At 38.6% G+C, this 21,678-nt stretch overlaps 1 protein-coding gene across 4 annotated transcripts in view; it reads right to left on the bottom strand.

Moving 5' to 3' along the window:
- The window catches only part of PDGFD (platelet derived growth factor D), a 322,482-nt gene that overhangs the window by 86,272 nt on the left and 214,532 nt on the right, over positions 1-21,678 (bottom strand). For all 4 annotated transcript variants that reach the window (XM_072611232.1, XM_072611235.1, XM_072611233.1 and 1 more), the window contains exon 3: positions 18,087-18,267. In XM_072611232.1, coding sequence (XP_072467333.1) covers positions 18,087-18,267 — 181 coding nt within the window. The remainder of the gene's footprint in view (positions 1-18,086; positions 18,268-21,678) is intronic.

The raw sequence follows: 21,678 nt of genomic DNA, 5'->3' as shown, positions 1-21,678 counted from the left end.
TTCCATCCTTGTTTCTTCCACATCCTTTATTTCATTTCTCATGCAACATCATTACTAATGATATGATACAGATGAATTACAATTCACCAATGACCTTCTATTACTCTTTGGGTGACCTGTGATTTTTGATTCTTCTGATATCATGGTATTCCATGATTTTCAGCCACATGCTCTTACTAGAAGAATACTGTTGTTCAAATGATGGGTTTCTTTAGCAGCAAGCAGCCCTGGATCACTGAAAATGCTGCACAGTTTCCTCATTGTGATCCAGCCCTCTCTTCATAAATACCTATTTTGTTTAAAAGCCATAACTCAACTCTAGAATCATAGGAATTTTTAGAGCTCTAAGAGTCTATAGAAATTGTATTATTCAATGATATCATTTTAAATATGAAGATTTGGACCATTTTTGCTACTCTGCCATCTTGGCTCAGCTATGTTGCATCAATCTACTTGTAACTTGTGCCCTTACTTGTCTTTCCCTAGATCTTTGTTGGGAGTAGTTAAATGATATGTCAATATCGTACTATGAGTGTCTCTAGTGCTAGAAGAGACTACAACCCGCTCATTTAACAGATTAGGAAACTGAGGCCTATAGACATTAAGTGACAAACTAGTAGAGCCTGGATACATACACAGAGCCTCTGACTTCAAAAGCCAGCACTGTTCCACTTCATCATGCTGCCATTCAAAACTCTTCTGATTTGTAATCTAGTGCTCTTTTCATTATACTGCCATGTTGCCTTCACAGTTTATAGTACAAGAGGCAGCAAAGTGGCTCAATGGACAAAGTGCTAGACTTGGGAGTCAGGAAATTCAAATCTAATTTCAGATACTTACTGGTTTATGGCCCTGCTAAAGTCACTTAACTTTTCTTTGTCTCAGTTCCTCAACTATAAAGTGGGGATAATAACAATACTTATCTCAAAAAGGTTGTTGTGAGGATCAAATGAGATTATATTTGTAAAAAGGGATTGCCTGGTACATGGTAGGTGCTATATCAATGTTTATTTTCTTTCCCTTCTGAAAGAATTTAAGTGCAAAGATGTGATTCTGGCTATTATTTAATAAAGATAGTTACACTTAAGACATTTTCTTTTGTGAGGGGGGAAAATAGCACCAAAGTCTTTGCCAGTTCAGCAAACCTAAGTGGCCTGTATTTCTGAATGTGGATCCAACTCCCAAATGGTCAGTGAATACTCTCAAGCGATGGTCTAGCTCTCCTTGGCATTGTTGCCTCCAACAACAAGAACAAAATGTCATCATGACATATGGCCAGGACTGCAATGCAGGCTTAATGAGACCCTGCCACATAGATTACTCTAATGGAATCTGGGAAGCAGAAGGATTGATTTTTCCCTGTTAGTACTGAGTAAGGCAAATTATTGGACTTTTCTACGCAACCTAATAATAATACCTACTTCACAGAGTTGTTGGGAGGATCAAATGAGATAATATATGTATAATATTTTGCAGTCTTTAAAGTTTTATATGCATGCTAGCTATTACTACTGCTACTGCTACTAGTACTATTACTATAACTACTACTACTACTACTACTACTACTACTACTACTACTATTACCAATCCTCCTCTACTTCCTCCTTCTTCTCCTATAAAGTAAGCTATGAATGATAAGATGAAGACATTAAGGGGGAAACATTATGTTTTTAACTGATCTCTCCTAAAAAAAAATAAATACAGCCTGTAATACACACTAACTTCCTAAGCCCTGGAGATATTCTGAGATACTCTTTTGCAATCTCTTAAACTTTCAGTCAGAATTGCCTTCTTAAGAGAAGGCCATTAACTTGAGGAATGATGCCTACTCATCATTTGGCAATTTCTTATATCCTGAGTACGTGCTTCCCATTCTTACTTTCCCCAAATTTGACTCCCTAGGCCAAAAGAAAGAGATTAAGGATGAAAGGCAGAAAATTGTTTCTTGCCTCAATTCTACCAATTGCTGGCTATATGATTTCAGACAAATGATAGTGACATAAAAAAAGATGAGCTGTACTTGCCTAACCTGTCAAATAAATATAACAATAAAACCTTACCTGTCTCAAAAGTCCTGACATGAGGATGAAACAAGATAGAAGATATGTATGTATCAAAAAGATATTAAAACTTCCAAACACATTTTGGGCGCTCTTATTAAGTCATCTCATTAAGCAAAATCCTGTCTTCACATTTTCTTTTGTGGGAGGCCTTCTTCCTAAGGTAACTTTTGTTAGTAATATGTACTCATGGTTACGAAAGGCTCTTCTCTGTGTTGAGACTAGATGCATGGAATGATGGGTGGGGGAAAGAGTTATAGATCTTTCTTGCCCATTAATGGATCTCAACACCTTTTGTTAATTTCTATTCAGTCACTTTTGGCCAGAGGAGGCTCTGGGCAGTCACCAGGGAGCCCCCCAAACTCCTTTTAAAACCCAGATTTAATGCTTCTCTCTCTGATAACTATGTATGTATGGTCAGACAGCTGGAAGCTCTGTATGTTGGTCTTTCTGTTTGTAATTTCTGCTTGTGTTTTCCCTGAAGATCAGCATGCTAACTTTTCTCTCTGAACTAAGTGAAATATCTATATCTATCTATATATATCTATATATATCTACCTATCTACCTATCTGTCTATCTACCTATCTATCTATCTATCTATCTATCTATCTATCTATCTATCTATCTATCCATCCATCTATCTATCTATATGCTTGATTAAAGTAGATTGTTGACCCCTTAAAAGTTGCTTCCCTTTTGGAAAAGCAGATCTAAGAATCTGTACAGCAGACCCTCCTGTGTATGTCAGGGTCCTTGCTGTTACAATGCACAAATTCTTAAAGCTTATTAAATAGTCAATAAGCATTTATTAAGTACCTACTATGTGTCAGGGACTGTGGATACAAAGACAAAAAAAATGAACATTTGTTCTCAATGAGTTTGTAATTATGCTTAACAGTTTTTTTTTTAAATGAACTGAAACCAGGACCAAACTGCTCAAAGAAGAGATAATGAGTGGGTCAATATTGCTAGTGAGTTATTAGTCCTACACTGCAGATAAAACAACTGAGGATTCAAGGAGAACCAGAAATGGAGTAAGGAATGGCATCTCTAACTTGAAATTCCTCGTTGACTACTCCTCCTGGGGTTGACAAAATAATCCCATGATGTACTGTCGATCTTTGGTAGGCTAGATGACAGAGTAATATAGGGATGGGTTATGAACTTAAGACAGATATAGAAATGAAAGGGATCTCAGAAGTCATCTAATCTGATACTGCTAACACTTGACAGATAAGAAAAATGAAGCCCTGGGAGGTTATAAGTGACTTGTCTAAGGACACACAGGTGATAAACATCAGAGGCAGAATTTAAATCCAGGTCTATCAGAAACAGTGCCTATCCCTCATATCATAAAACTTTGGTGTTGGGGTGAAGGTGTTAGTGGCCTGAGGTCAGATATCTTATACTGTGTACACAGGTAAAGCAGAGTTTAGTTTTGTTTCAATAGGGGCTGGGACACCCTATATATAGTGACAGCAGCCCCAAGCCTAGAAAATGGGTGATAGCTACCTCTACCCTCAAGAGAATGTTCCCCGTTTTCAGTTTGTTCTATACATCAGAACACACAGTTTTCTGCAACAATGACCCTCAGTTGAGCTGTGTGTATAACCTAAGTTTTTATTTGAAATAGCCAGAGTAAGCCTTACAGTGCTAAATGGTCTTACTAATATGACTTCAGGGGCATAAGTAAGTTTCATACCCTCCCTAAAGATTTGTCTATTTGTCAAAAGTTTCATCTCTTTGGTATTCTAACATGAATCGGTACAGAGCATGAACTGATATTCTTTGCTGACTTGGACCACGTGCTAGCTCCAGGGCCGGCTTCCATGTAAGTATGGAATTTTGCCAAGTTCATTGCCAAGGGTTCTTGTTTTGTTGATGATGAAGAGCCCCCTAATTGGATACTGAGCCTGAGAAGCTGATGACTCAGTAGACCTTTTAAAATGAGAGGCAATTCCAAACTGGCACTGTCTCTACTATACCATTTAAAGTCACAAGATATGGATCCAGTGAATAGTGGAGAAAGATAGGACCTTGTCGTTTGGTGTCTTGTTGATTTTGCACCCAGTGCAGTTGGTTTTGAGGATGTAACTTGGTTGTCTTTTTTTGTATTTTTTTTCTCTGAACAGGAGACTTTGTGGGATCAAAAGTTCTGAAGGTCTGTGGCTGTGGCAGCAACAGTATATAGATTTTGCCACTGTCAGGAGAGAGGTCAAGTATGGACCATTTTAGGAGTAGACAAGTACCAGAAGTGACTGAACATTATCCAGTGCCAAGGGGAAATGTGAAATGCCTAATTCACAACACTGAAAAGACTGCTATACGTACTACGAACACTACATGAGCTTCCTAATGTGTTAAGTACACTTCTAAGTTAAATTAATGAATCAAATTTAAATCATTGTATTAATGTCCACGATTATTCTTCCTATTTTTATCATTCTTTCTGTGTAGGAATCTGTATAGTATCTTGTCCATATCTAACTCGTGTGTAGTTTGTACATCGAGCACCATTTTATTTTCCCCCTTACAGGGGGAAAATAGTAGGAGTTTATTAGCTAGCTCAGAAATGTGAGCAGAGGAAGCCTAATTCCCTGTAATTAGAAGAGGATCCCCTTGGCAGCAAAAAACTGGGTACAAACTATAACAGTTGGGTACAGAATAAAAAGGAATAAAATATCCCATCTCTTGTCTAGCCCATCAACAGCTGCCTCCAGTTAGAGTATTCACATGACAATTCTTGTTAAAATATTAACATTAATTATTCTATTAATGTTGGGATGAGTCTCAACATTTTAAGCTTCAGTCATAGAATCATGCATTTAAATTGTGAGCTAGAAGAGATTTTAGAAGTCACTAAATATAAGCTCCCCATTTAACAGATGAGGAAATTGAGGCCCAGTGAGATTAAGTGAATTGCTTAAGGTCTCACAGGGAGGAAAGAAAGCATCTACTATGTGTCTGACACTATGCTAAGAGCTTGACAAATATCATCTCTTTTGAGCCTCATACCAACACTACATAGTAGGTGCTATTATTATCCCATTCTACTGCTGAGGAAACTGAGGCAGACAGAGGTTAAGGGACTTTCCCAGGGTCACACTCAGGACTTTCTGACTATGGGCCAATTCTTCTCTTCCCTGACACACCTAAGCTACCTCTAGATAATTCAATACAGAGCTGGTATTCAAAAATTCAGGTGTTTGACTCTAAATTCAACACTCTTTCCACTATAACTCCCAATTTCAAATAGTTTACATTTTAATGTGAACAAAGCTGTCAAGAGGAGGTTTGGTCAGTGTGGTAAGGAAGCAAAAGAATGATGATCCTATATATCTATAGGCAAAAGAGAGAGAAAAATGTAGGCATGGGAATTGGGCAAAATCCAAAGATAATTCCTCCTACTTAATAATTTTGTCAAGGGCTGACTGGAAATAAGCCCTTTATTTTAATAGTGATACACAGCACACATATCTGCACAAAGGATGCCCTTAAAAAAGGCAATGGAACTGATTAAAGTTGTTTGTTCTTACTAATTATACCATTAAATCAAAATTAGGTAAAGACTTAAATTTATCAGTGTAAAGCACTGCCTTTATAATCATAGTTCTCTTTGTAGAGATGATCCCTAGTTAGTAATTTATCATTTATAACATTTTAACAATAAACTACAACCCCATCTATATTATCCCTCACTTTCACTACTAAATTTAATCAGCTCCTACTAGGTATTCAAGTTTTTACGGAGATACTGACTGCAGAAAAAGAAAATTGGGAAAGGTTTTAGAACCATCCCCTTCAAGAATACCAAAAATAGTTTTGTTTTTTTAATATATATTACCATAACACAACAGTAAGACACCAAAACATCAGGCAGGGCAGTCATGCTCTTTGTTGACTGTAGCTTGTCTTTCCATTAGAATGTGAGCTCTTTGAGCTTTTTTTTTGGTCTTTCTTTGTATTTCTTGTACTTAATACAGAGCCTGGTACACAAGGAGGAAGAGACCTGACATGAGTACTGTGAGTTTTGGGGAAATATTTCCCCAGACTTGAAAACAGAAACAAAAAACTCAAAGCCCAAAGGAAGAAAAGTATGGGGTTATAACAATATAAACCCTTAGGCTGTATTTTATCCCCCACCCTTTACTGTCACCAACAGAAGGAGCCAGACTGGTTCTATCTTGAAGGATACCATTTTAGCGATTACTAATTACTGAGGAAAGACTTTTCCTACAGGAAGATCATCTACTGTGACTCCAAGGTTTTCATATTCCCAAATCCCTGCCCTCCCCACAACCTATTTCCTTTCAGTAGTGGAATGCTGAAGATTAGCTGTGAACCCTAAGGAAGCCTAAAATATATTAAAACCAAACAAAAATACCCCAAAATAAAAAAAAAATCCACAACCCCCAGTATCTTAAGAAGTTAGAGTTACTATTACCCATAGCATAGGCTGATAATTTTTTCTTCTTTTCAGTTTGGCTAATCACTTTTTGGCCCCCAGTTTTCCACACCCAATGGTGACATTCTCTTTGGGCTCTCATGAAACCCAGACTTGGAAATTCCTACAACTCAAGTACCTAATGAATGCTTGTTGTCTACACATACACTTTAGAGACTTCGTTCCTTTCCAAGTGAAAGGAAAGTTATGTGAACTGTGTTTCTGAGAGCTACCATAGACATGGACTAGATTTCTGACTACTAAAGTGAGAGTCACATTTATCTGCAAATTTGATAGGAAAATGTAACAAGTGACAAGACTTCTTTCCCCCCTGAATTCATTCACAAGGGTGAACTGTGGTACAGTTTGAGAAAGTTGTCTCTAACGGACAGAATGCAAGTTTCCATCTCTAGTATTTGGTATGTGTATGTGTTGGTGTGAGGAGAGACAGGAATGGGGGCTCACAGAGAGGGGATGATACCTATCTTTAATTGTTTTGTAGAGTTTGAAAAAGCTATTACATTGTAGAGACATCAGACTTACTTTTCTTGGTCTTAGAGGGAGAAGGTGATAGAAGTTTAAAAAAAACAATTTAGAATGGTTTCTCTTTTAAGGGAGGCCATATAAAAAAAAATGGATGACCCACTTACTAGAATTACCGGCATATTAAGGAGAAGATAATGGTTAAGGTGTGAATGGGATAGATAGCCAATAAAGCCCTTCCAAACTCTGAGATTCTGTGATTCTCTGGGACTGCCTCCTCTCCTCAAACCTCCACCTATATATTTCTTACTCCCCTAGGTCTTTCTCACCTGCACAACAATCCACTCCTAAGGCCTCCTCCTCTGACTGGTGAGCTCCTCTCCAGAAACTCCATTTGAGGAAGTACCCATGCCAACTATGTTCATTCCCTAACCCAGCTCAGCTCCTGACTACTTTTTCTTTTCACCCTTAGGATAGTTAGGTCGCACAGTAGATAGAATGACAAACCTGAGGTCAGGAAGATTTATCTTCGTGAGTTCAAATCTAGCCTCAGATACTTAATGGCTGTGTGAGCCTGAGCAAGTCACTTAACCCTGCTTGTTTCAGTTTTCTCATCTACCACATGAGCTGGAGAGAGCAATAGGAAAGCACTCTAGTATCTTTGACTAAAAATACCCAAAAAATCAACCACTGAAAAACGAAACACCAAACCCAAATGGAGGTCACAGAGTCAGATATGACTGAAACAACTGAACAACTTGTATGTACTCCTGACTTTTCATTTCTTTTTTATTTGTAGTCTGCCCCATTGGAATGTAATCTTCTTGAGGACAGGGACTGTTTTACTTACTTTCTTGTAATTGTATTCTCAGTGTTTAGCACAGTGCCTGTCACATAGTAACCATTTAATAAATGAAATATCTGCTTATCTATCTAAGGTATACATATTTTTTAAAAATTAAAATATTTTTATTCTAAATTTATCCATCAGACTTTTCTTGGCCTCTGACACTGTTTGGTCATGGACCATTCACTTCACCTCTCTGCATCTCAATTTCCTCGTACATAAAATGAGAAGAATACCACTTGTAGTAGCTACCTCATGGGATTGTTGTGAGACTCAAGTGCTTTGCAAACTTTAAGGTATTATCTGCATGTCCATTGTGACTATTTTAATTGTTATTCTGAGAACATCTCGGCCACTAGAATTCTGTGGAAGGACAGAAAGCTTTAAAAATGAAACACTGTTTGGTCACAGTTGCATAAGCATAAAAAACGTGGAATTGTTGGGATCAAGTGGACCCTGAATTTGTCACAGCAACTATCTCTGCAAAAGCTCTTGAAATAGCAGCAAGGGTGGCACTGCCCATCTGAATGCCTTCCGCTGTAATTCCGCTTCACAGCTCACCTGGCACTGGGATGACTTTTATAGTCCAGCAGAGTTAGCTGGAGGCCAAAGCAACATGGCTGCAGTAACCAACAGGCATAGGGTGATAGGAGGCTGTCTTTGGGTGGGCTCTGAGCTCAAGAGCTCAAGACAGTGCAGGGTCTCCTGTTATTGAGAACTAGAATTTTGCCTCATCAGTTTTTAGGCACAGACAATTTTAAAAACATTTTAGCACACAGTATTGAGTACATAGTAAGTCCTCAAAATTCCTGCTGACTGATTATCTACTAATTGTCATTACTCAGAAGTTAAAGCTAAAGTAATGTTGGACCCAGAAGGGAATTACGACATTACTGAATCTAATCCTCTCACTTTCCGTGTGAGGACACTGAGACCCAGAGAAGTAAAGTAATTTGCCCAAGGTCACACAGCTATTAGGTGGCACTGCCAGCCCCAGGACCAGGCCCTAGGTCTTCTAAGTTCAATGCTTGGGATGGTTTTCATTTCTTTCTCTGTTTTTTGTTTGTTTTTGTTTTTCCATGAGGGTACAAGCACTGTCCAGCACTTGCTTCAGAGCTCTTTTTCAACTTCAGTAAATGAGATCATTTTTGGAGGTGTAGCAATAGCCTCTAGGATCAGGGAAAACCTCATGTAGCAGGCAAGATTTGATCTGGGCTTGGAAGGAGGCCTGGGAATACAAGACGAGAAAGTGAGGAAGTGGCATTTTTCCTGGCAGAGAGAAAGACCTGGCCAAAGGCAGAAAGAGGAGATGAATGACTCTGTGTGAAGAAAGGTGACAAGGTCAGTTTGGATAAACTGCAAAGTATGTGCAATAAGTCAAGAAAGGTAGGCTGGGGCCAAAGTATAAAGAGCTTTAAGTGCCAACAGAGGGATTTGTATTTGCTTTTAGAGGGAGCCTTTAGAGCTTGATAATCAGAAGAGTGGCAGGGTCAGACATGTACTTTATGAGTACTGCAAGGACAGCAGCTCAGAATAGGGACTGGAAAAGGACAATCCATTGGGATATTACCTCAGTAGTGATGAGGGTCCCAGTGAGGGTGGTGACCAGGTGAATGAAGAGAAGGGAAGAGATGGGAGAGATATAGCAGAAGTAGAATGGGCAAGATGGCAACTGACTGAATATGAAGGATGAAAGAGAGTGAAGCACTAAGGATGATTAAGTAAGAATGGAGGCTAGGGGTCTGTGGGTATGCCTGCCTGGTAGGGCTGGATGCTTAACTGGTAAAAGGTAGGCCAGCATGAGGAAGTGGGGGAGGGAAAGGGAAGCTTCAAGACCTAGGGGAAGGGGACAGAATGGGAGGAAAGGTACCAGAAATTTTGCTTGATGTACTATACTGGAATGAAAGTGAGAGGACTCCTACTTTTTCGGCTCAGGTAAAGCAGAGGTATTATTTACCTACTGTTATATCTGTCATTCCTGGTCTCTCTCCACTGCCCCAGTCTTCTGTCATCTCCCTCCCCACCAGTAGATACTTTCCCAAATTTCCTTATCTATCTGCATTTGTGAGTCAGCAGATCAAACTTTTCGTTAATGGCTCCTTGGGTAATAGTCAGAATCTTAGGACTGCCTCCTTTGTGTCCAGACATTCTTCACACACATCTCCACGTTTTTTTAGAAGAACTTTCAAGGGCTTAATCAGAGAATTTCTGGTGAATTCTTTAAGCCCCTAGGAAGACAGACGCTCAATAACAAGTAGATGCTTTATTTTGGCTGGCAGCGGTATTATTAGATAATTTATAAGCCAACTCTTAATATAAGGTAAAGTAATTTGTAAGCTAAGATAACTAAGTTAAGTGTTATTTTATGATGTAACTGGATAGCATTTTCCACCTTTTCTTTAGACTGTATGTCACCCCCACCCCACAAATCACGTAGACTATCTGAGAACTGAAAAAGAGAAAGGACAATAATTATTATATCATGTAACTCTGAAATTACTAAACATTCTTGTTTTTCACCCATCAGATTTTCCTTGTAGCTTGGCAATATAATTAAGTGCTAGAAAAACAAAATATTGGACAATCCAATGTGTTATTAAACAAAACATCCTTCAGAGCTGGAAATGTGCTTACCCAGGCAAACTGAACATCATCTGTGCATGTATTTAAGCATGAAGTTTATGAACAAAAATAATTGGAACCGTGAATAATTATTTTACTGCTTGTGTAGGAAAGGGACATGACATAGAAGAAAACATTTCTAACAGCTTCAAAGGCTAGATTCAATAGGAGATAGTATGGAGAGATAGTGTTGACTAGTAGATAAGTGTTAGAGTCAGCAGGCCTGAGCCACCCTTTTACGTCTGCCACAAATTACATGATCTTGGTCAAGATTTGGTTGCCTCACTTGAATACAGAGGAGAATGAACTAGATAATCCCTAAGGTCTAAAATCCTTTGGTTCTCTTAATTTGGCATCAGTGTGAGTGCTTCCTCATTATAGTATGGTTGAAGAGAAGGATTTGGCTTTTTGTATTTTCAGTGAACGGGACAAGGAGCTTACAATCTAAAACAAAAGAACACAAAAAACCATCCCCGAGTTGGGACTGATGTGGATTCATACTAGAAGAAGCATTCTCCTCCTGGGCTCCAGCCAGATGCTGAACAATTTATAATTGGTAGAAGGTTCTGCTCAGCCTCCTCTCCTGCCATTCACTGTCATCAAAGCAGCTGTTAATGAAAGTAGAAAATGTAGGTAGAAAAGGAAAACTTGGCATGGAGCTGATGCTGGGGAGAGGAACTAGGGAGGACAGGGACATAATAACAGTTAACACCTCCACTTAACCTGGGCAGATGATGTAGCAGAGTGTATTGGGTTTGGATAAAAGCAAAATTTCAAAATAAGCTGTCCCCTCCCCAATCCCCTTTCCATGCCCTAACCTTTCATCTTGGAATCTCCCACAACCACTTCCACCTTATGCTGGTCTGTTTTTTACACCTGAAGCATCCAGGTCAAATTGCCTTATACCTCAAATTTACCTTTTATTCCTCATTTTCTCCCCACTAATTTCTTTAGTATAGGAGACCTCAACCAGATTTCAGCAAAGCATAAATGATTGGTAGTCTCTTCCCTTCCCCTATTTCTCTTAGAGTGTTTTTCTTTTTGTCATCACATATCACTCTCCAATTGGTAGAGCTTCAGGGCCTAAGGACAAAAACCAGTAATTTGGAGGAGGAGAAGATTTCCAAAGTTTTTTAAACCATACCATTCACCTTTTCAGTCTGTTAACAATTTATTAAGCAGTAGCAAGGAGTGCGGCAGGATGGGAAAAGGTCTCCTATAAACGATTGGATTTCAGTTGAGTCAAGGAAGGTAGGAATCTGAGGTGGGAGAGGTAAGGATGGGAACAGGGAACTCCTGGCATGGTGGATAGCTGGTATAAAGTCACAGAGTGGAAAGATGGAGCATCATGTGGGAAGGATGATCAGTAGGTCAAGGTGGGGCCAAGTTGTAAAGAGCTTAAAAACGTAAAAACAGAAGACTTTGCTTTGAATCCTAGAGGTAATAGGGACCTGGGATTCCAACCTTATATTAAACATCTACTGTGTGCTAGGCACTGTGCCAGGTGTTCAGGTTACAATGACAAGAGAGAGACAATTCTCCCCCTCAAGTTGAATACATAAAGGCAGCCAGGGTAACAGCATTGCAAACACAGAGCTGGATTTGGTGACAGTTTAGGTCATAGTTCAGCTTCAGATACTTAATAGTAATGTGGTCCTAGGCAAGTCACAGAACCTCAGTGAACCTCACTTTCCCTAACTGCAAAACAGGGGACATAATAGCACCTAACTCATAGGACCAAATGAAATGATGTGTGTAAAACACTTTACAAATCTTAAAATGCATAAAGTGAGCTATTATGTGTAAAGCAGGACCTGAAGGAGGTAGAAGTAAAGTCTTTGTCCTTTAGTTCCTTCCTCTGTTGCAGGGAAATCAATCACTATTAATCCTAATAGCAATAGTAACAGAATTAGTGATATCTATTTATATTGAACTTTGCAGTTACAAATCAATTTATGTATATTTATTATCTCATTTAGTCCTCCCATCAATCCAGATCAAAGTCTCAAGTTACGGAGGAGAAATCTGAGGCTGAAAGATTGTGACTTGTTCAAGACACAATGGCTCCACACAAAATGGTGGAGTCAGCAGTGGAACCAATCTTCTGCCATCTGCCACTAAGATGCCTTCTACCATGCCATCTTCCCTCTCCCTAGAATTTAGCAAGCACTTATTAATTTATTAAATGCCCATGGAAGTGTTGGCCCAGAAAGTTCAAAAAACAAGACAGACATAGCTCGCAAGGTCTTCGAATTCTCATATGATTCCACTGACTCCTAGCACCCCATCCAGTCAAGGCGAGTCAGTCAAACTCTGCTGAAACTCCCTGGTGTAGGACAGAAAGGAATAGAAAGGGGAAAACAGGCTCAACACACTTGCAGGGATTGCACTGGTTTGCATTGTATGCCTTTGTGTCTAGGGGTTACACTGGGGTGTGGTGAGGTGAGACTACACAGCATAAGACACAGATTCCCTGCTCTCCAGCTTTGTTAAGGGAATCCAGTCTGAAAAACTGAGATTCAGCGTCTGCTTTGCATATGTTGTTGTTGATTTCAGTCTGGATAGGCTAATGGGTAAGTTTTTAAGAGAGGAAAATTAGAATCTGCAGAGAGTGGTGATAATTAAGAATTTTATCTTGTTAAACTCATCTTCTCTGCTTTATCACTGCTTGCAATGCTACACCATGACTCATGTAGAGTTTTCATCTCAATGGCAATCTCAACAGCGTCATTTGAAGTTAATTCAGCTGGTTTAAATGGAGATACACAATTAGCCAATAAGTCTGATAAACCTCTGCCTTGTTTGGCTCTTTGAGGAGTAAGATTGAAAGGGTGTTGCAAAAATAGACCAGAAAAGCTTCTAAATGGATAGTCTTCAAAGGCATCATTTTTTAGAATTTTCAACAACCATAAAATGATTTCTTTTTGATTATTCTTGCAACAATGAAAATGCTGCTTACATCTTAAAGAAGTTACCTGAAAATAACAAAAAGTATTTTCAAGTTGCTGGCTTCTAAACGCAGTGGAGTTATTTCCATAGTAGCCTAGAAAGTATTATGTGAGAAACAAATTCTCAAGGTCATATTTGCAAGCAGTTTCTTAGTCCAACACAGAAAACATGGCATTTTGGCATTTTTAAATAAGAATGGCATCTATCGTCCTAATTGTCAATCAACAATAATTTATTGAGCACCTACTGTGGTCCAGGAACTGTGCTAGGCCCTCAAGATAAAAATAAAACAGGCCCTGACCCCTCAGAGTTCACACTGTATATGGGGAGACATTTACGGTTTTTTTTAGATGACTTCACCTAGGAAGAGAGCTCAAGGTGATAACCTTCTCCAGATGTAAATAAGCTCATTCTATGTGACATAGTCTTAGAAAGTTTCCTTAGAAAGGGGCAGACCAAACCAGAGTCAAACAGCCAGTAAGTATCAAAGGTGGGATTTGAATGTACTTTTCTTAGCAGCTATCTTATTGATTATTCCAGGCTTTTTGTCTCTCAGGCTGCCTCTCACACACAAAATATACATATACAAGAAGAAACAAAACAAGGAGATAGGAATTACATACAAAATAAATACAAATTTATTGGGAAAGGGGGGGGCACTAGCAGCTGGGGCAATCAGGAATGGCCTTTATGTGGGGAGATAACATTTGAATTGGACTTTGAAGAAAATTGGGGATTCTAAGAGGTAGGAGTGAGGAGGGAGTAAATTTCAGACATAGGAACAACCTGTACAAATGCACAGAAAAAGGAGAATATTTGTCCTTGGTGAGAATGTGTGTGAAGAAATAATGTATAACAAGGCTGAAAAGGAATTAAGTATTTAGTGCCTACTACATGCCAGGCACTCTGGTAAGTACTTTTACATATATTATAATATCCAATCATCATAGCAACACCTAGAGGTGGGTGATATTATCCCCATTTACAGTAGAGGAAACTGAGGCAAACATTTTCTTTCGCTTCCATCCCTTCCCCCTTTGAAAAAGAAAAAAAATCCACAACTCTGTAACAAATATGCAGAGTTAAGCAAAACAAATTTCCACTATTTTATTTGGTTTTAGAGGTAATAGAAAAGAAAAGGAGTTTATTGAGGAGGAGTGTGACACAGTCAGAAGTGTGTTTTATGAATATCCATTTGGCAGCAATATGGCGGATGGATTACGGATTAGGAGTGCCTTGATGTTTAATAAGGAGGGACCCTATAATTAATTCCCCTTATACTCCAGCAAGTCACATCTGGTCTCTAAGTATCTATGGACATGATAATCTATTTTTATTAATTTAGCTCTCAGTTGGCATAAAACTACCATAAGTAAGAGCTTTCTTTACTTTAACCCAAAAGAAAATGTAAGAAGAGGAAAATGTAACCCATCAAGCATTTAGTTCTTTTTTCTTTTAGCCCTTCCAGAAGGGTGAACAGAGACTCCTACAGACAATGCAAGCTGTTTTAAATTGGTGTTTTGCACCAGTTTGAGGGGTAGTGCTTTAGATCCCCTGTAAAGGAGCAGAAATAAGGAAGAGCAAAGTGACAAGATGAGAAGAATGGGTAACTCTTTGACTCTATATGCAACAGATATCAAGACACAACCAGACATTGCAGTCTCACGTATAAAGCTTCTGGGAAAGTCCATGTGAACCAGGAGAATCATTACAATATTGACATCCAGGACACTGGGAAAGAAAGGTCTGACAGCACACACTATCCTGATTAATCCATTTTCCAGCCATCACACAGGCTCTTTCTGGTTGTGAACAGTATCACCCCCTATAACATACACCACAATGTTATCAAAATATTCCTTAAAAGAATATCATAAACATAAACTTATCAATGCTCATAATGCCTTGATCAAGAATATACTATTATCATTTCCATTGCACAAGAAGTTAAAGTGGAAAACAGACTTCCCAATAGTTAGGCTGATATCTTTTCTACACTTATCTAAGAGGACAAGGGGGCAGCTAAGGGGAGCAGTGGATAGAGTGCTAGGCCTGGTGTAAGGAAGATTTGAGTTCAAATCTGGCCCCAGACACTAGTTGAGTGACCCTGGGCAAGTCACTTAGTTCTGTTTGTCTCAGTTCCATCATCTATAAAATGAACTGGAGAAGGAAATGTCAAACCACTCCAATATCTTTGCCAAGAAAACACCAAATGTGACCACGAAGAGTCAGGTACCACTGAAACAGGCACTGCCAGCAATTGTCACCGTGACAATTTAGTACCATACTAGAAGGTCATATCAGGTACCAGATGGCATGAAAAAGAAAGATGGCAGCCAAGAAATTGTAAGTTTCAGAGAGGTTAGACCATTTGTAGATAGTAGACTACAGCATGTAGTAGGTTAAACCTTTATCATTATCATTGCCACCACCAGCACTGATCAGATTTGCATCTGGGCCTAGAGTAGGCTCCCCCATGCCTACATTCCTATGATCATGGGAGCTGCTCAGTCTCTAGCTCAAAGCTAAGTAAGTCAGCATTGTCATTATAGCATTCTCCCCACACCACAAATTATACTGTCCTCTGAGAAAGGAGCTATTTCTTCTTCAACCAATCAATAAGATGTTATTTAAGATTAAAGTTAGTTAATATAGTAACCATTCATTTTAGCTATAATCAAAATACTACCAAGATAGCCATACTTTAAACAACATAGGGCTCGATATTCTTGGGTTTTGAGCCTTGCAAACCTTGGATTTTAAAAGGAAAAGAAAATCTCCACTAAGTCTTTGAATCCCCATTTCATCTATATGCTTCATTATGGTGAAAGTTTGCTCTAGGGAAAAACAATTGAGAATGGATGAGTCATATGTGAATATTACAAGGTAGGAAATGTAGAAACAAAAACTTCACACCTTCATTTCGATAGGAAGCAGTCTTGCATGAGTTTGCAATCATGTGAATCATGTCTGATGGATTATTTTCAAATTAAAACTGGAGCCAGTGTCATTGCATGCCATTTTCTGCCTTTGTTGTGTTCTGATGTGGAATTCATTTACTGTTTAATAACTTACCCTTATGCAAAAGCCATGAAATGAAATGAAATACAACAAAAGCTGTTGTAAATTTGCCTTTTGAAAAGAAAAAACAAATCGAAGAAAAGATCCCTAGTTGTATAAAAGAACTATAATGTTCAACAGAAAGAATTTGTGAAATCTTTGTGTATCCTTGCACAACGATGAATGTAAAATTCAGGGTAGCTATATCAGCATGATATTTAGGGAGAAAATGTTTATTGAAAAATAAATCACCTAATGTAAAATATAGTTGTAGCAGTGTGTGTGTGTGTGTATGTGTGTTTTATGGGGAACAGTGGCCATAATTCAGGACTTACAGTGAGGAAAACTTATTTGAATCCTGCCTCAAACATTTACTTGCTGTGTGACCTGAGGCATTTAACTTCTTTCAGACAATTTTTCAACTCTAAAACGGGGAGAATAAAAGTATCTACCTCCCAGGGTTGTTATAAGGATAAAATGGCATTATCTATATAAAGTGTTTGTTAAACTTTGCAGTGCTATATTACGATTTAGTCATACTCCTCCTCATTTCCATACTATCCGTATATTTCATCCTTCTGTTATCCTCAGGCTTCAAGATTAACAGTTCTGTTTCATTAATCACTAGGCAACAGGAGACAAATCTAAAACTCACAGGTACATCAAGGATGCTGAATCTGGTATGTGACATTTCTGACCTATGGACTGGGGCCTCAGATTCAGTTATGGATGCAGAAACGAAGAATATTTCTGTGAACTGAAATAAAGCTTAAAATTGTATTTAAGTGAAATCTGTTACAATGCTAATGCCATTGCTAAAATTCCTGCCAATATAATACAAAGCCAAGAGGCATCAAAGAGAATGCACTTTTAATGGGACTGCCATTAACCATAAACACACTTCTCCTAAATCAGGATTATGGAGCAGAGTTAACAAATGTGAATACCGTGTAAACTTTTACGTGATTTATTCATTTGAGCATAGCTCATCTACTCAGTCTAAGGTGAAGGGCATGAGTATACGCCCTTTTTATGGCAATTTTAAAAACTCCCATGGCCACACAATCCATGTCTCTTTCCAGTCAGCTGCCTTGCAAATGTGTACAGTCAGAAGGAGGTCAGAGGATGGGGATGCACTAATGCAATTCCTTCACTCCTCTTCAGAAACCAAATGATGGCAACCTACTGTTCCTGCCCCACTATCAGTGGCTTCCTAGCATTAATGCTGATTAAACATTTTTTAATATGTTGAATGTCATTGGCCCATCATGGAAATTGTCCTCATTTCAAAATTCTGCCATTTAGGTTCATTTTGAACAGCTTTAAATGGTTCTCCCATATTGGATAGAACCTATTTGAACTCAGACAAACACACTCATCTCCATATAGGCAAATTTTCACAGAAACACAAACTGTATCATCTCCAAAGAGTGTGTGCGTGTGTATGTATGTGTGTGTGTGTGTGTGTGTGTGTGTGTGTGTGTGTGTGTGTGTGTGTGTGTGTGTGTAGTGGTTTCTAGTTAATTCAAACTGTTCTCCATTGTATTTAATTATAGTATCCATTATCTGTACTTACAAACCATTGTCTGCTTTTAACCACAGGGTTCCAAGGCTACTTACCACAAGAGAATAATAAATCTTGAATCCTGGTTTAGCCACAAAATAGTCATCAGATTTGAAAGTGATCTTTATTTGGTTTGTTCGTGATGTTATCCTTGGAGGGATTTCCTTTTGTCCACACCACCGTCCTCTTATAACAGTACTGGTTTCAGATACATCTTCAACCTCTACAAAGTCATACCTAGGATCAAATGAATGGGCAAGTTCTTTTAAAACTTTAAACAAACTTTTGAAATTGCCAGCTGTGTAGACAAATGGACTTTAAATATTAGGACTAAACATTTGGAACTACAAATGCTTAAGAGAACTCTAAATATATTCAAATTACTGATGGTGAACTCTAAATAGGCACTCATTCAGGGGTGGGGAGCCTGTAGCCTTGAGGCTAAAAATCCTTTGGGATTTGTACTGGGAGGTTTGGATTCCATCAAAGGGCCACACTTGAGGACCTAGAGGGCTACCTGTGGCCTTGAAGCTGCTAGTTCCCCACCCCTGCAACTAGTTATTTGGCTGTGGACCTTACACATTTATGTCAAAAAGCTGATGTCCTCTTGATCCGATTCCCAAATCACTGATTATCAGTCATTTTCTGTATTATATAGTTTTCTTACTACCCTTGCACTCCTCAAAAACAAAAAACAAAATTCAACTAGTTGGATACTTCTTTCACGAGTACAGATTCACCTTAATATGATCACCACAGTCTCTGCTATATCTGAACATGAGCAGTGCTTACCATTAAAATGCAGAAGTACTCACCATTTTAATATTTTTAAATTTTTAAATTTCTTTAACATTTAGGAGAGTAAATGCCTTCAACTCTTTTCCATTGAACCTTTCTTTCACTTTATCTTTTTTCCTCTCTTGCCCCAATTGGCAACTGGATATTAGATACACTTATTAGAGTGTGATCAGAATGAGGAGGGGTAAGTGGAATCCATTGTAATTCATTTCCATTTTACCTGACAGGCATAAGAGGCCCTTCTAACATCTGCAAGCCCCAAAGAGCAGTTAGCATGAATAAAATTTGACCCAGCAATAATGTTTTGAGTTTTCTTGCCACATCACTAGTTTAATAGTTGCTTAAAGGAGAAGAGTTCATATGAGTAGATCTTGAAGAAAGGGTATAATGAATCTCATCAAAGAAGTATATGATTGGAATAAAAGGAAGATGGGTGGCCCAGGAGAAGAGTGGCATATAATGAATGGACAGCCCGTGATCCACACTAGTATCTTTGAGATAACAGGACAATCTGAAGAAGGTCACCAGCATACGGAGAGTACCCTCTGTGGTGAACCTATGGGAATACGGACAAGCATCACATATGATGTGCAGGCATGGATTGGTTATAATCTGCATCCTTTGAGTGTAAATCCACATCAAAGCCACAAATCCCTTAGAGTACTGAGGGGGGGAGGGGTTCATGACCATTCCTTGTCTTCTTGCCCAAAAATAATAAAGAAAAAAAATTACTACAAGACAGACAAAGCCCTCAAGGTTGGCTCTATTTATTCTCTATGTAAATATGAACTGGCTGATCTTGTGTGCATTATTCTTTTCATCCTGGCATACATTACCCTCTATGGTCCCACAAAGTAATAGTCACTGCTGTTTTTCTCAGAAAAAGAGGCACACAATAAGCTGTCTGTATAATAAACATGCAACAAAGGACAGTCAAATTTGAGACACTCAGTTTTTATTATTCAAAGGCAGATAAACCTGCTGAAATAGTTTAGCAGTTCAGTAGTTCATTGGTAATGCAGAACAAGTGTGGGCAGTAAAGTACCAAAAAACCCTTCCCCAAGTCCTATAAATGCTAATTAAAAATACAAGATGCTGTGAGCAAACAATAAAAAAAAAATAACCACCTAACATTCTATAATAAACATGCTAAGGAAAAAATAAGACAACCAGTCACAGCAACGCAAAGCTCCCCCGCTCCCACTCCACCAATGCTTACTGCTGACCTAGGGATGAGCATGTGAAAACATCATTTGAGAAGCACATGAGCTGTGGGGTTTTTCCAACTGCTTCCTTATACATGTCTTTGGACTTACAATGGCAATTCTGGGGTCAGGGAATGGAGCAGGGATATAGACCATTCACTCCCTCACAGAGGTAGGGCAATCCTATTACTTTGCATGATTGCAATTTAGTTCTTGGGAATTTAAGTTCCATGAAACAATTAAAAGGCAGCCAATAAGTCAAGAAATATTTATTAAGCACCTATTAAGTGGTAGACAGTATGCTAAGCACTGGGAACGTAGAAGAGGGTGGAAAACACTCCCTGCTCTCAAGGAACTCATCCTCTAATGGGGAAGACAACGTGTAACAACATGTAAACAAGACATCTGCAGGACGTCCTGTTTGATATGTTGGAGAATGACTGGAGGTCATAGGGATGGACAAATAAATTGAAGAATCATCTGCACAGAAATGATAATTAAATCCATAGGAGATATGAGATCACCATATGAAACAGTATAGAGAAGAAAAAACAGTATAGAGAAGAAAAAAAAATCTTCATTTTTACCCCAGGACAGAATCTTGGGGTAAAGAACAGTTAACTCATGGCAGGTTATAGAATGCTACAACAAAATTGGCTAGGTCCCCATTATTTAAAAAATGAGATCTTCCATGGATGGGTAATGTGGTGCAGTGGATAAAGTACCAGACCTAAAGTCAAGGATTCATGTTCTTGAGTTCAAATCTATCCTCAGACACTAGCTGTGTGACCCTGGGCAAATCACTTAACCTCATTTGCCTCAGCTTCCTCATCTGTAAAATGAGCTGGAAAAGGACATGGCAAACCACTCTAGTATTTCTGTCAAGAAAACCCCAAATGGGGTCATGACTGAAAAACGACTGACCACCACTAACAGCAAGATCTTCCATAATCTGCAAAGCCAGCTTCATAAGAGAGAAATAAGGATTACTGTTTCTAGATTTCCTTCTGTTGAAGAGTCACAATAGCTGTTGACATAATGGAATCAGGGAATCTTTAGGTTCTTCCTCGCTTCACTGTACTCAGTCCAATGCTATTTTCCAGTTCTTATAATATACCATTGAAACTAAAACTTCAAAACAAAATAAACAACAACCAAAAAAGCAAGCAAAGAAACTCTAGCTTTGAGAGTTTGGTATGGCCAGAGGATCAAAAAAGGACATTTGGTTTTTGCCAGTTCTGTCTTAATGGCATAAAAAGCCCTGGATTTGGAATCAGAAGACTTGGGTATACACTCTAGCTTTTCAACTTACTTCTTGTGTGACATTGATGAATTTACTTAACTTTTCTGAGTCTCATGTTCATCAACAGTTAAAAAAATAAAGGTATTAGATTAGATCAGGGTGGGGAACCTGCAGTCTTGAGGCCACATGTGGCCTTCTAGATCTTAAGTGTGGCCTTTGCACTGAATCCAAATTTTACAGAACAATTTGTAAAGTTGTAAACAATCTGTAAATTTTGGATTCAGTCCAAAGGCCACACTTAAGGATCTAGAAGGCCACATGTGGTTTCAAGGGCTCAAGTTCCCTACCCCTGGACTAGATGGTCTCTCATCCATAAATCATATGATCGTTGGCCTTTCCAAT

Source organism: Notamacropus eugenii, chromosome 5, assembly GCF_028372415.1.
Source record: "Notamacropus eugenii isolate mMacEug1 chromosome 5, mMacEug1.pri_v2, whole genome shotgun sequence".
In the NCBI taxonomy this organism is placed as follows: domain Eukaryota; kingdom Metazoa; phylum Chordata; class Mammalia; order Diprotodontia; family Macropodidae; genus Notamacropus; species Notamacropus eugenii.
The sequence above is the reverse complement of the archived record's forward strand: the minus strand, read 5'-3'. Positions and strand labels throughout refer to the sequence as shown.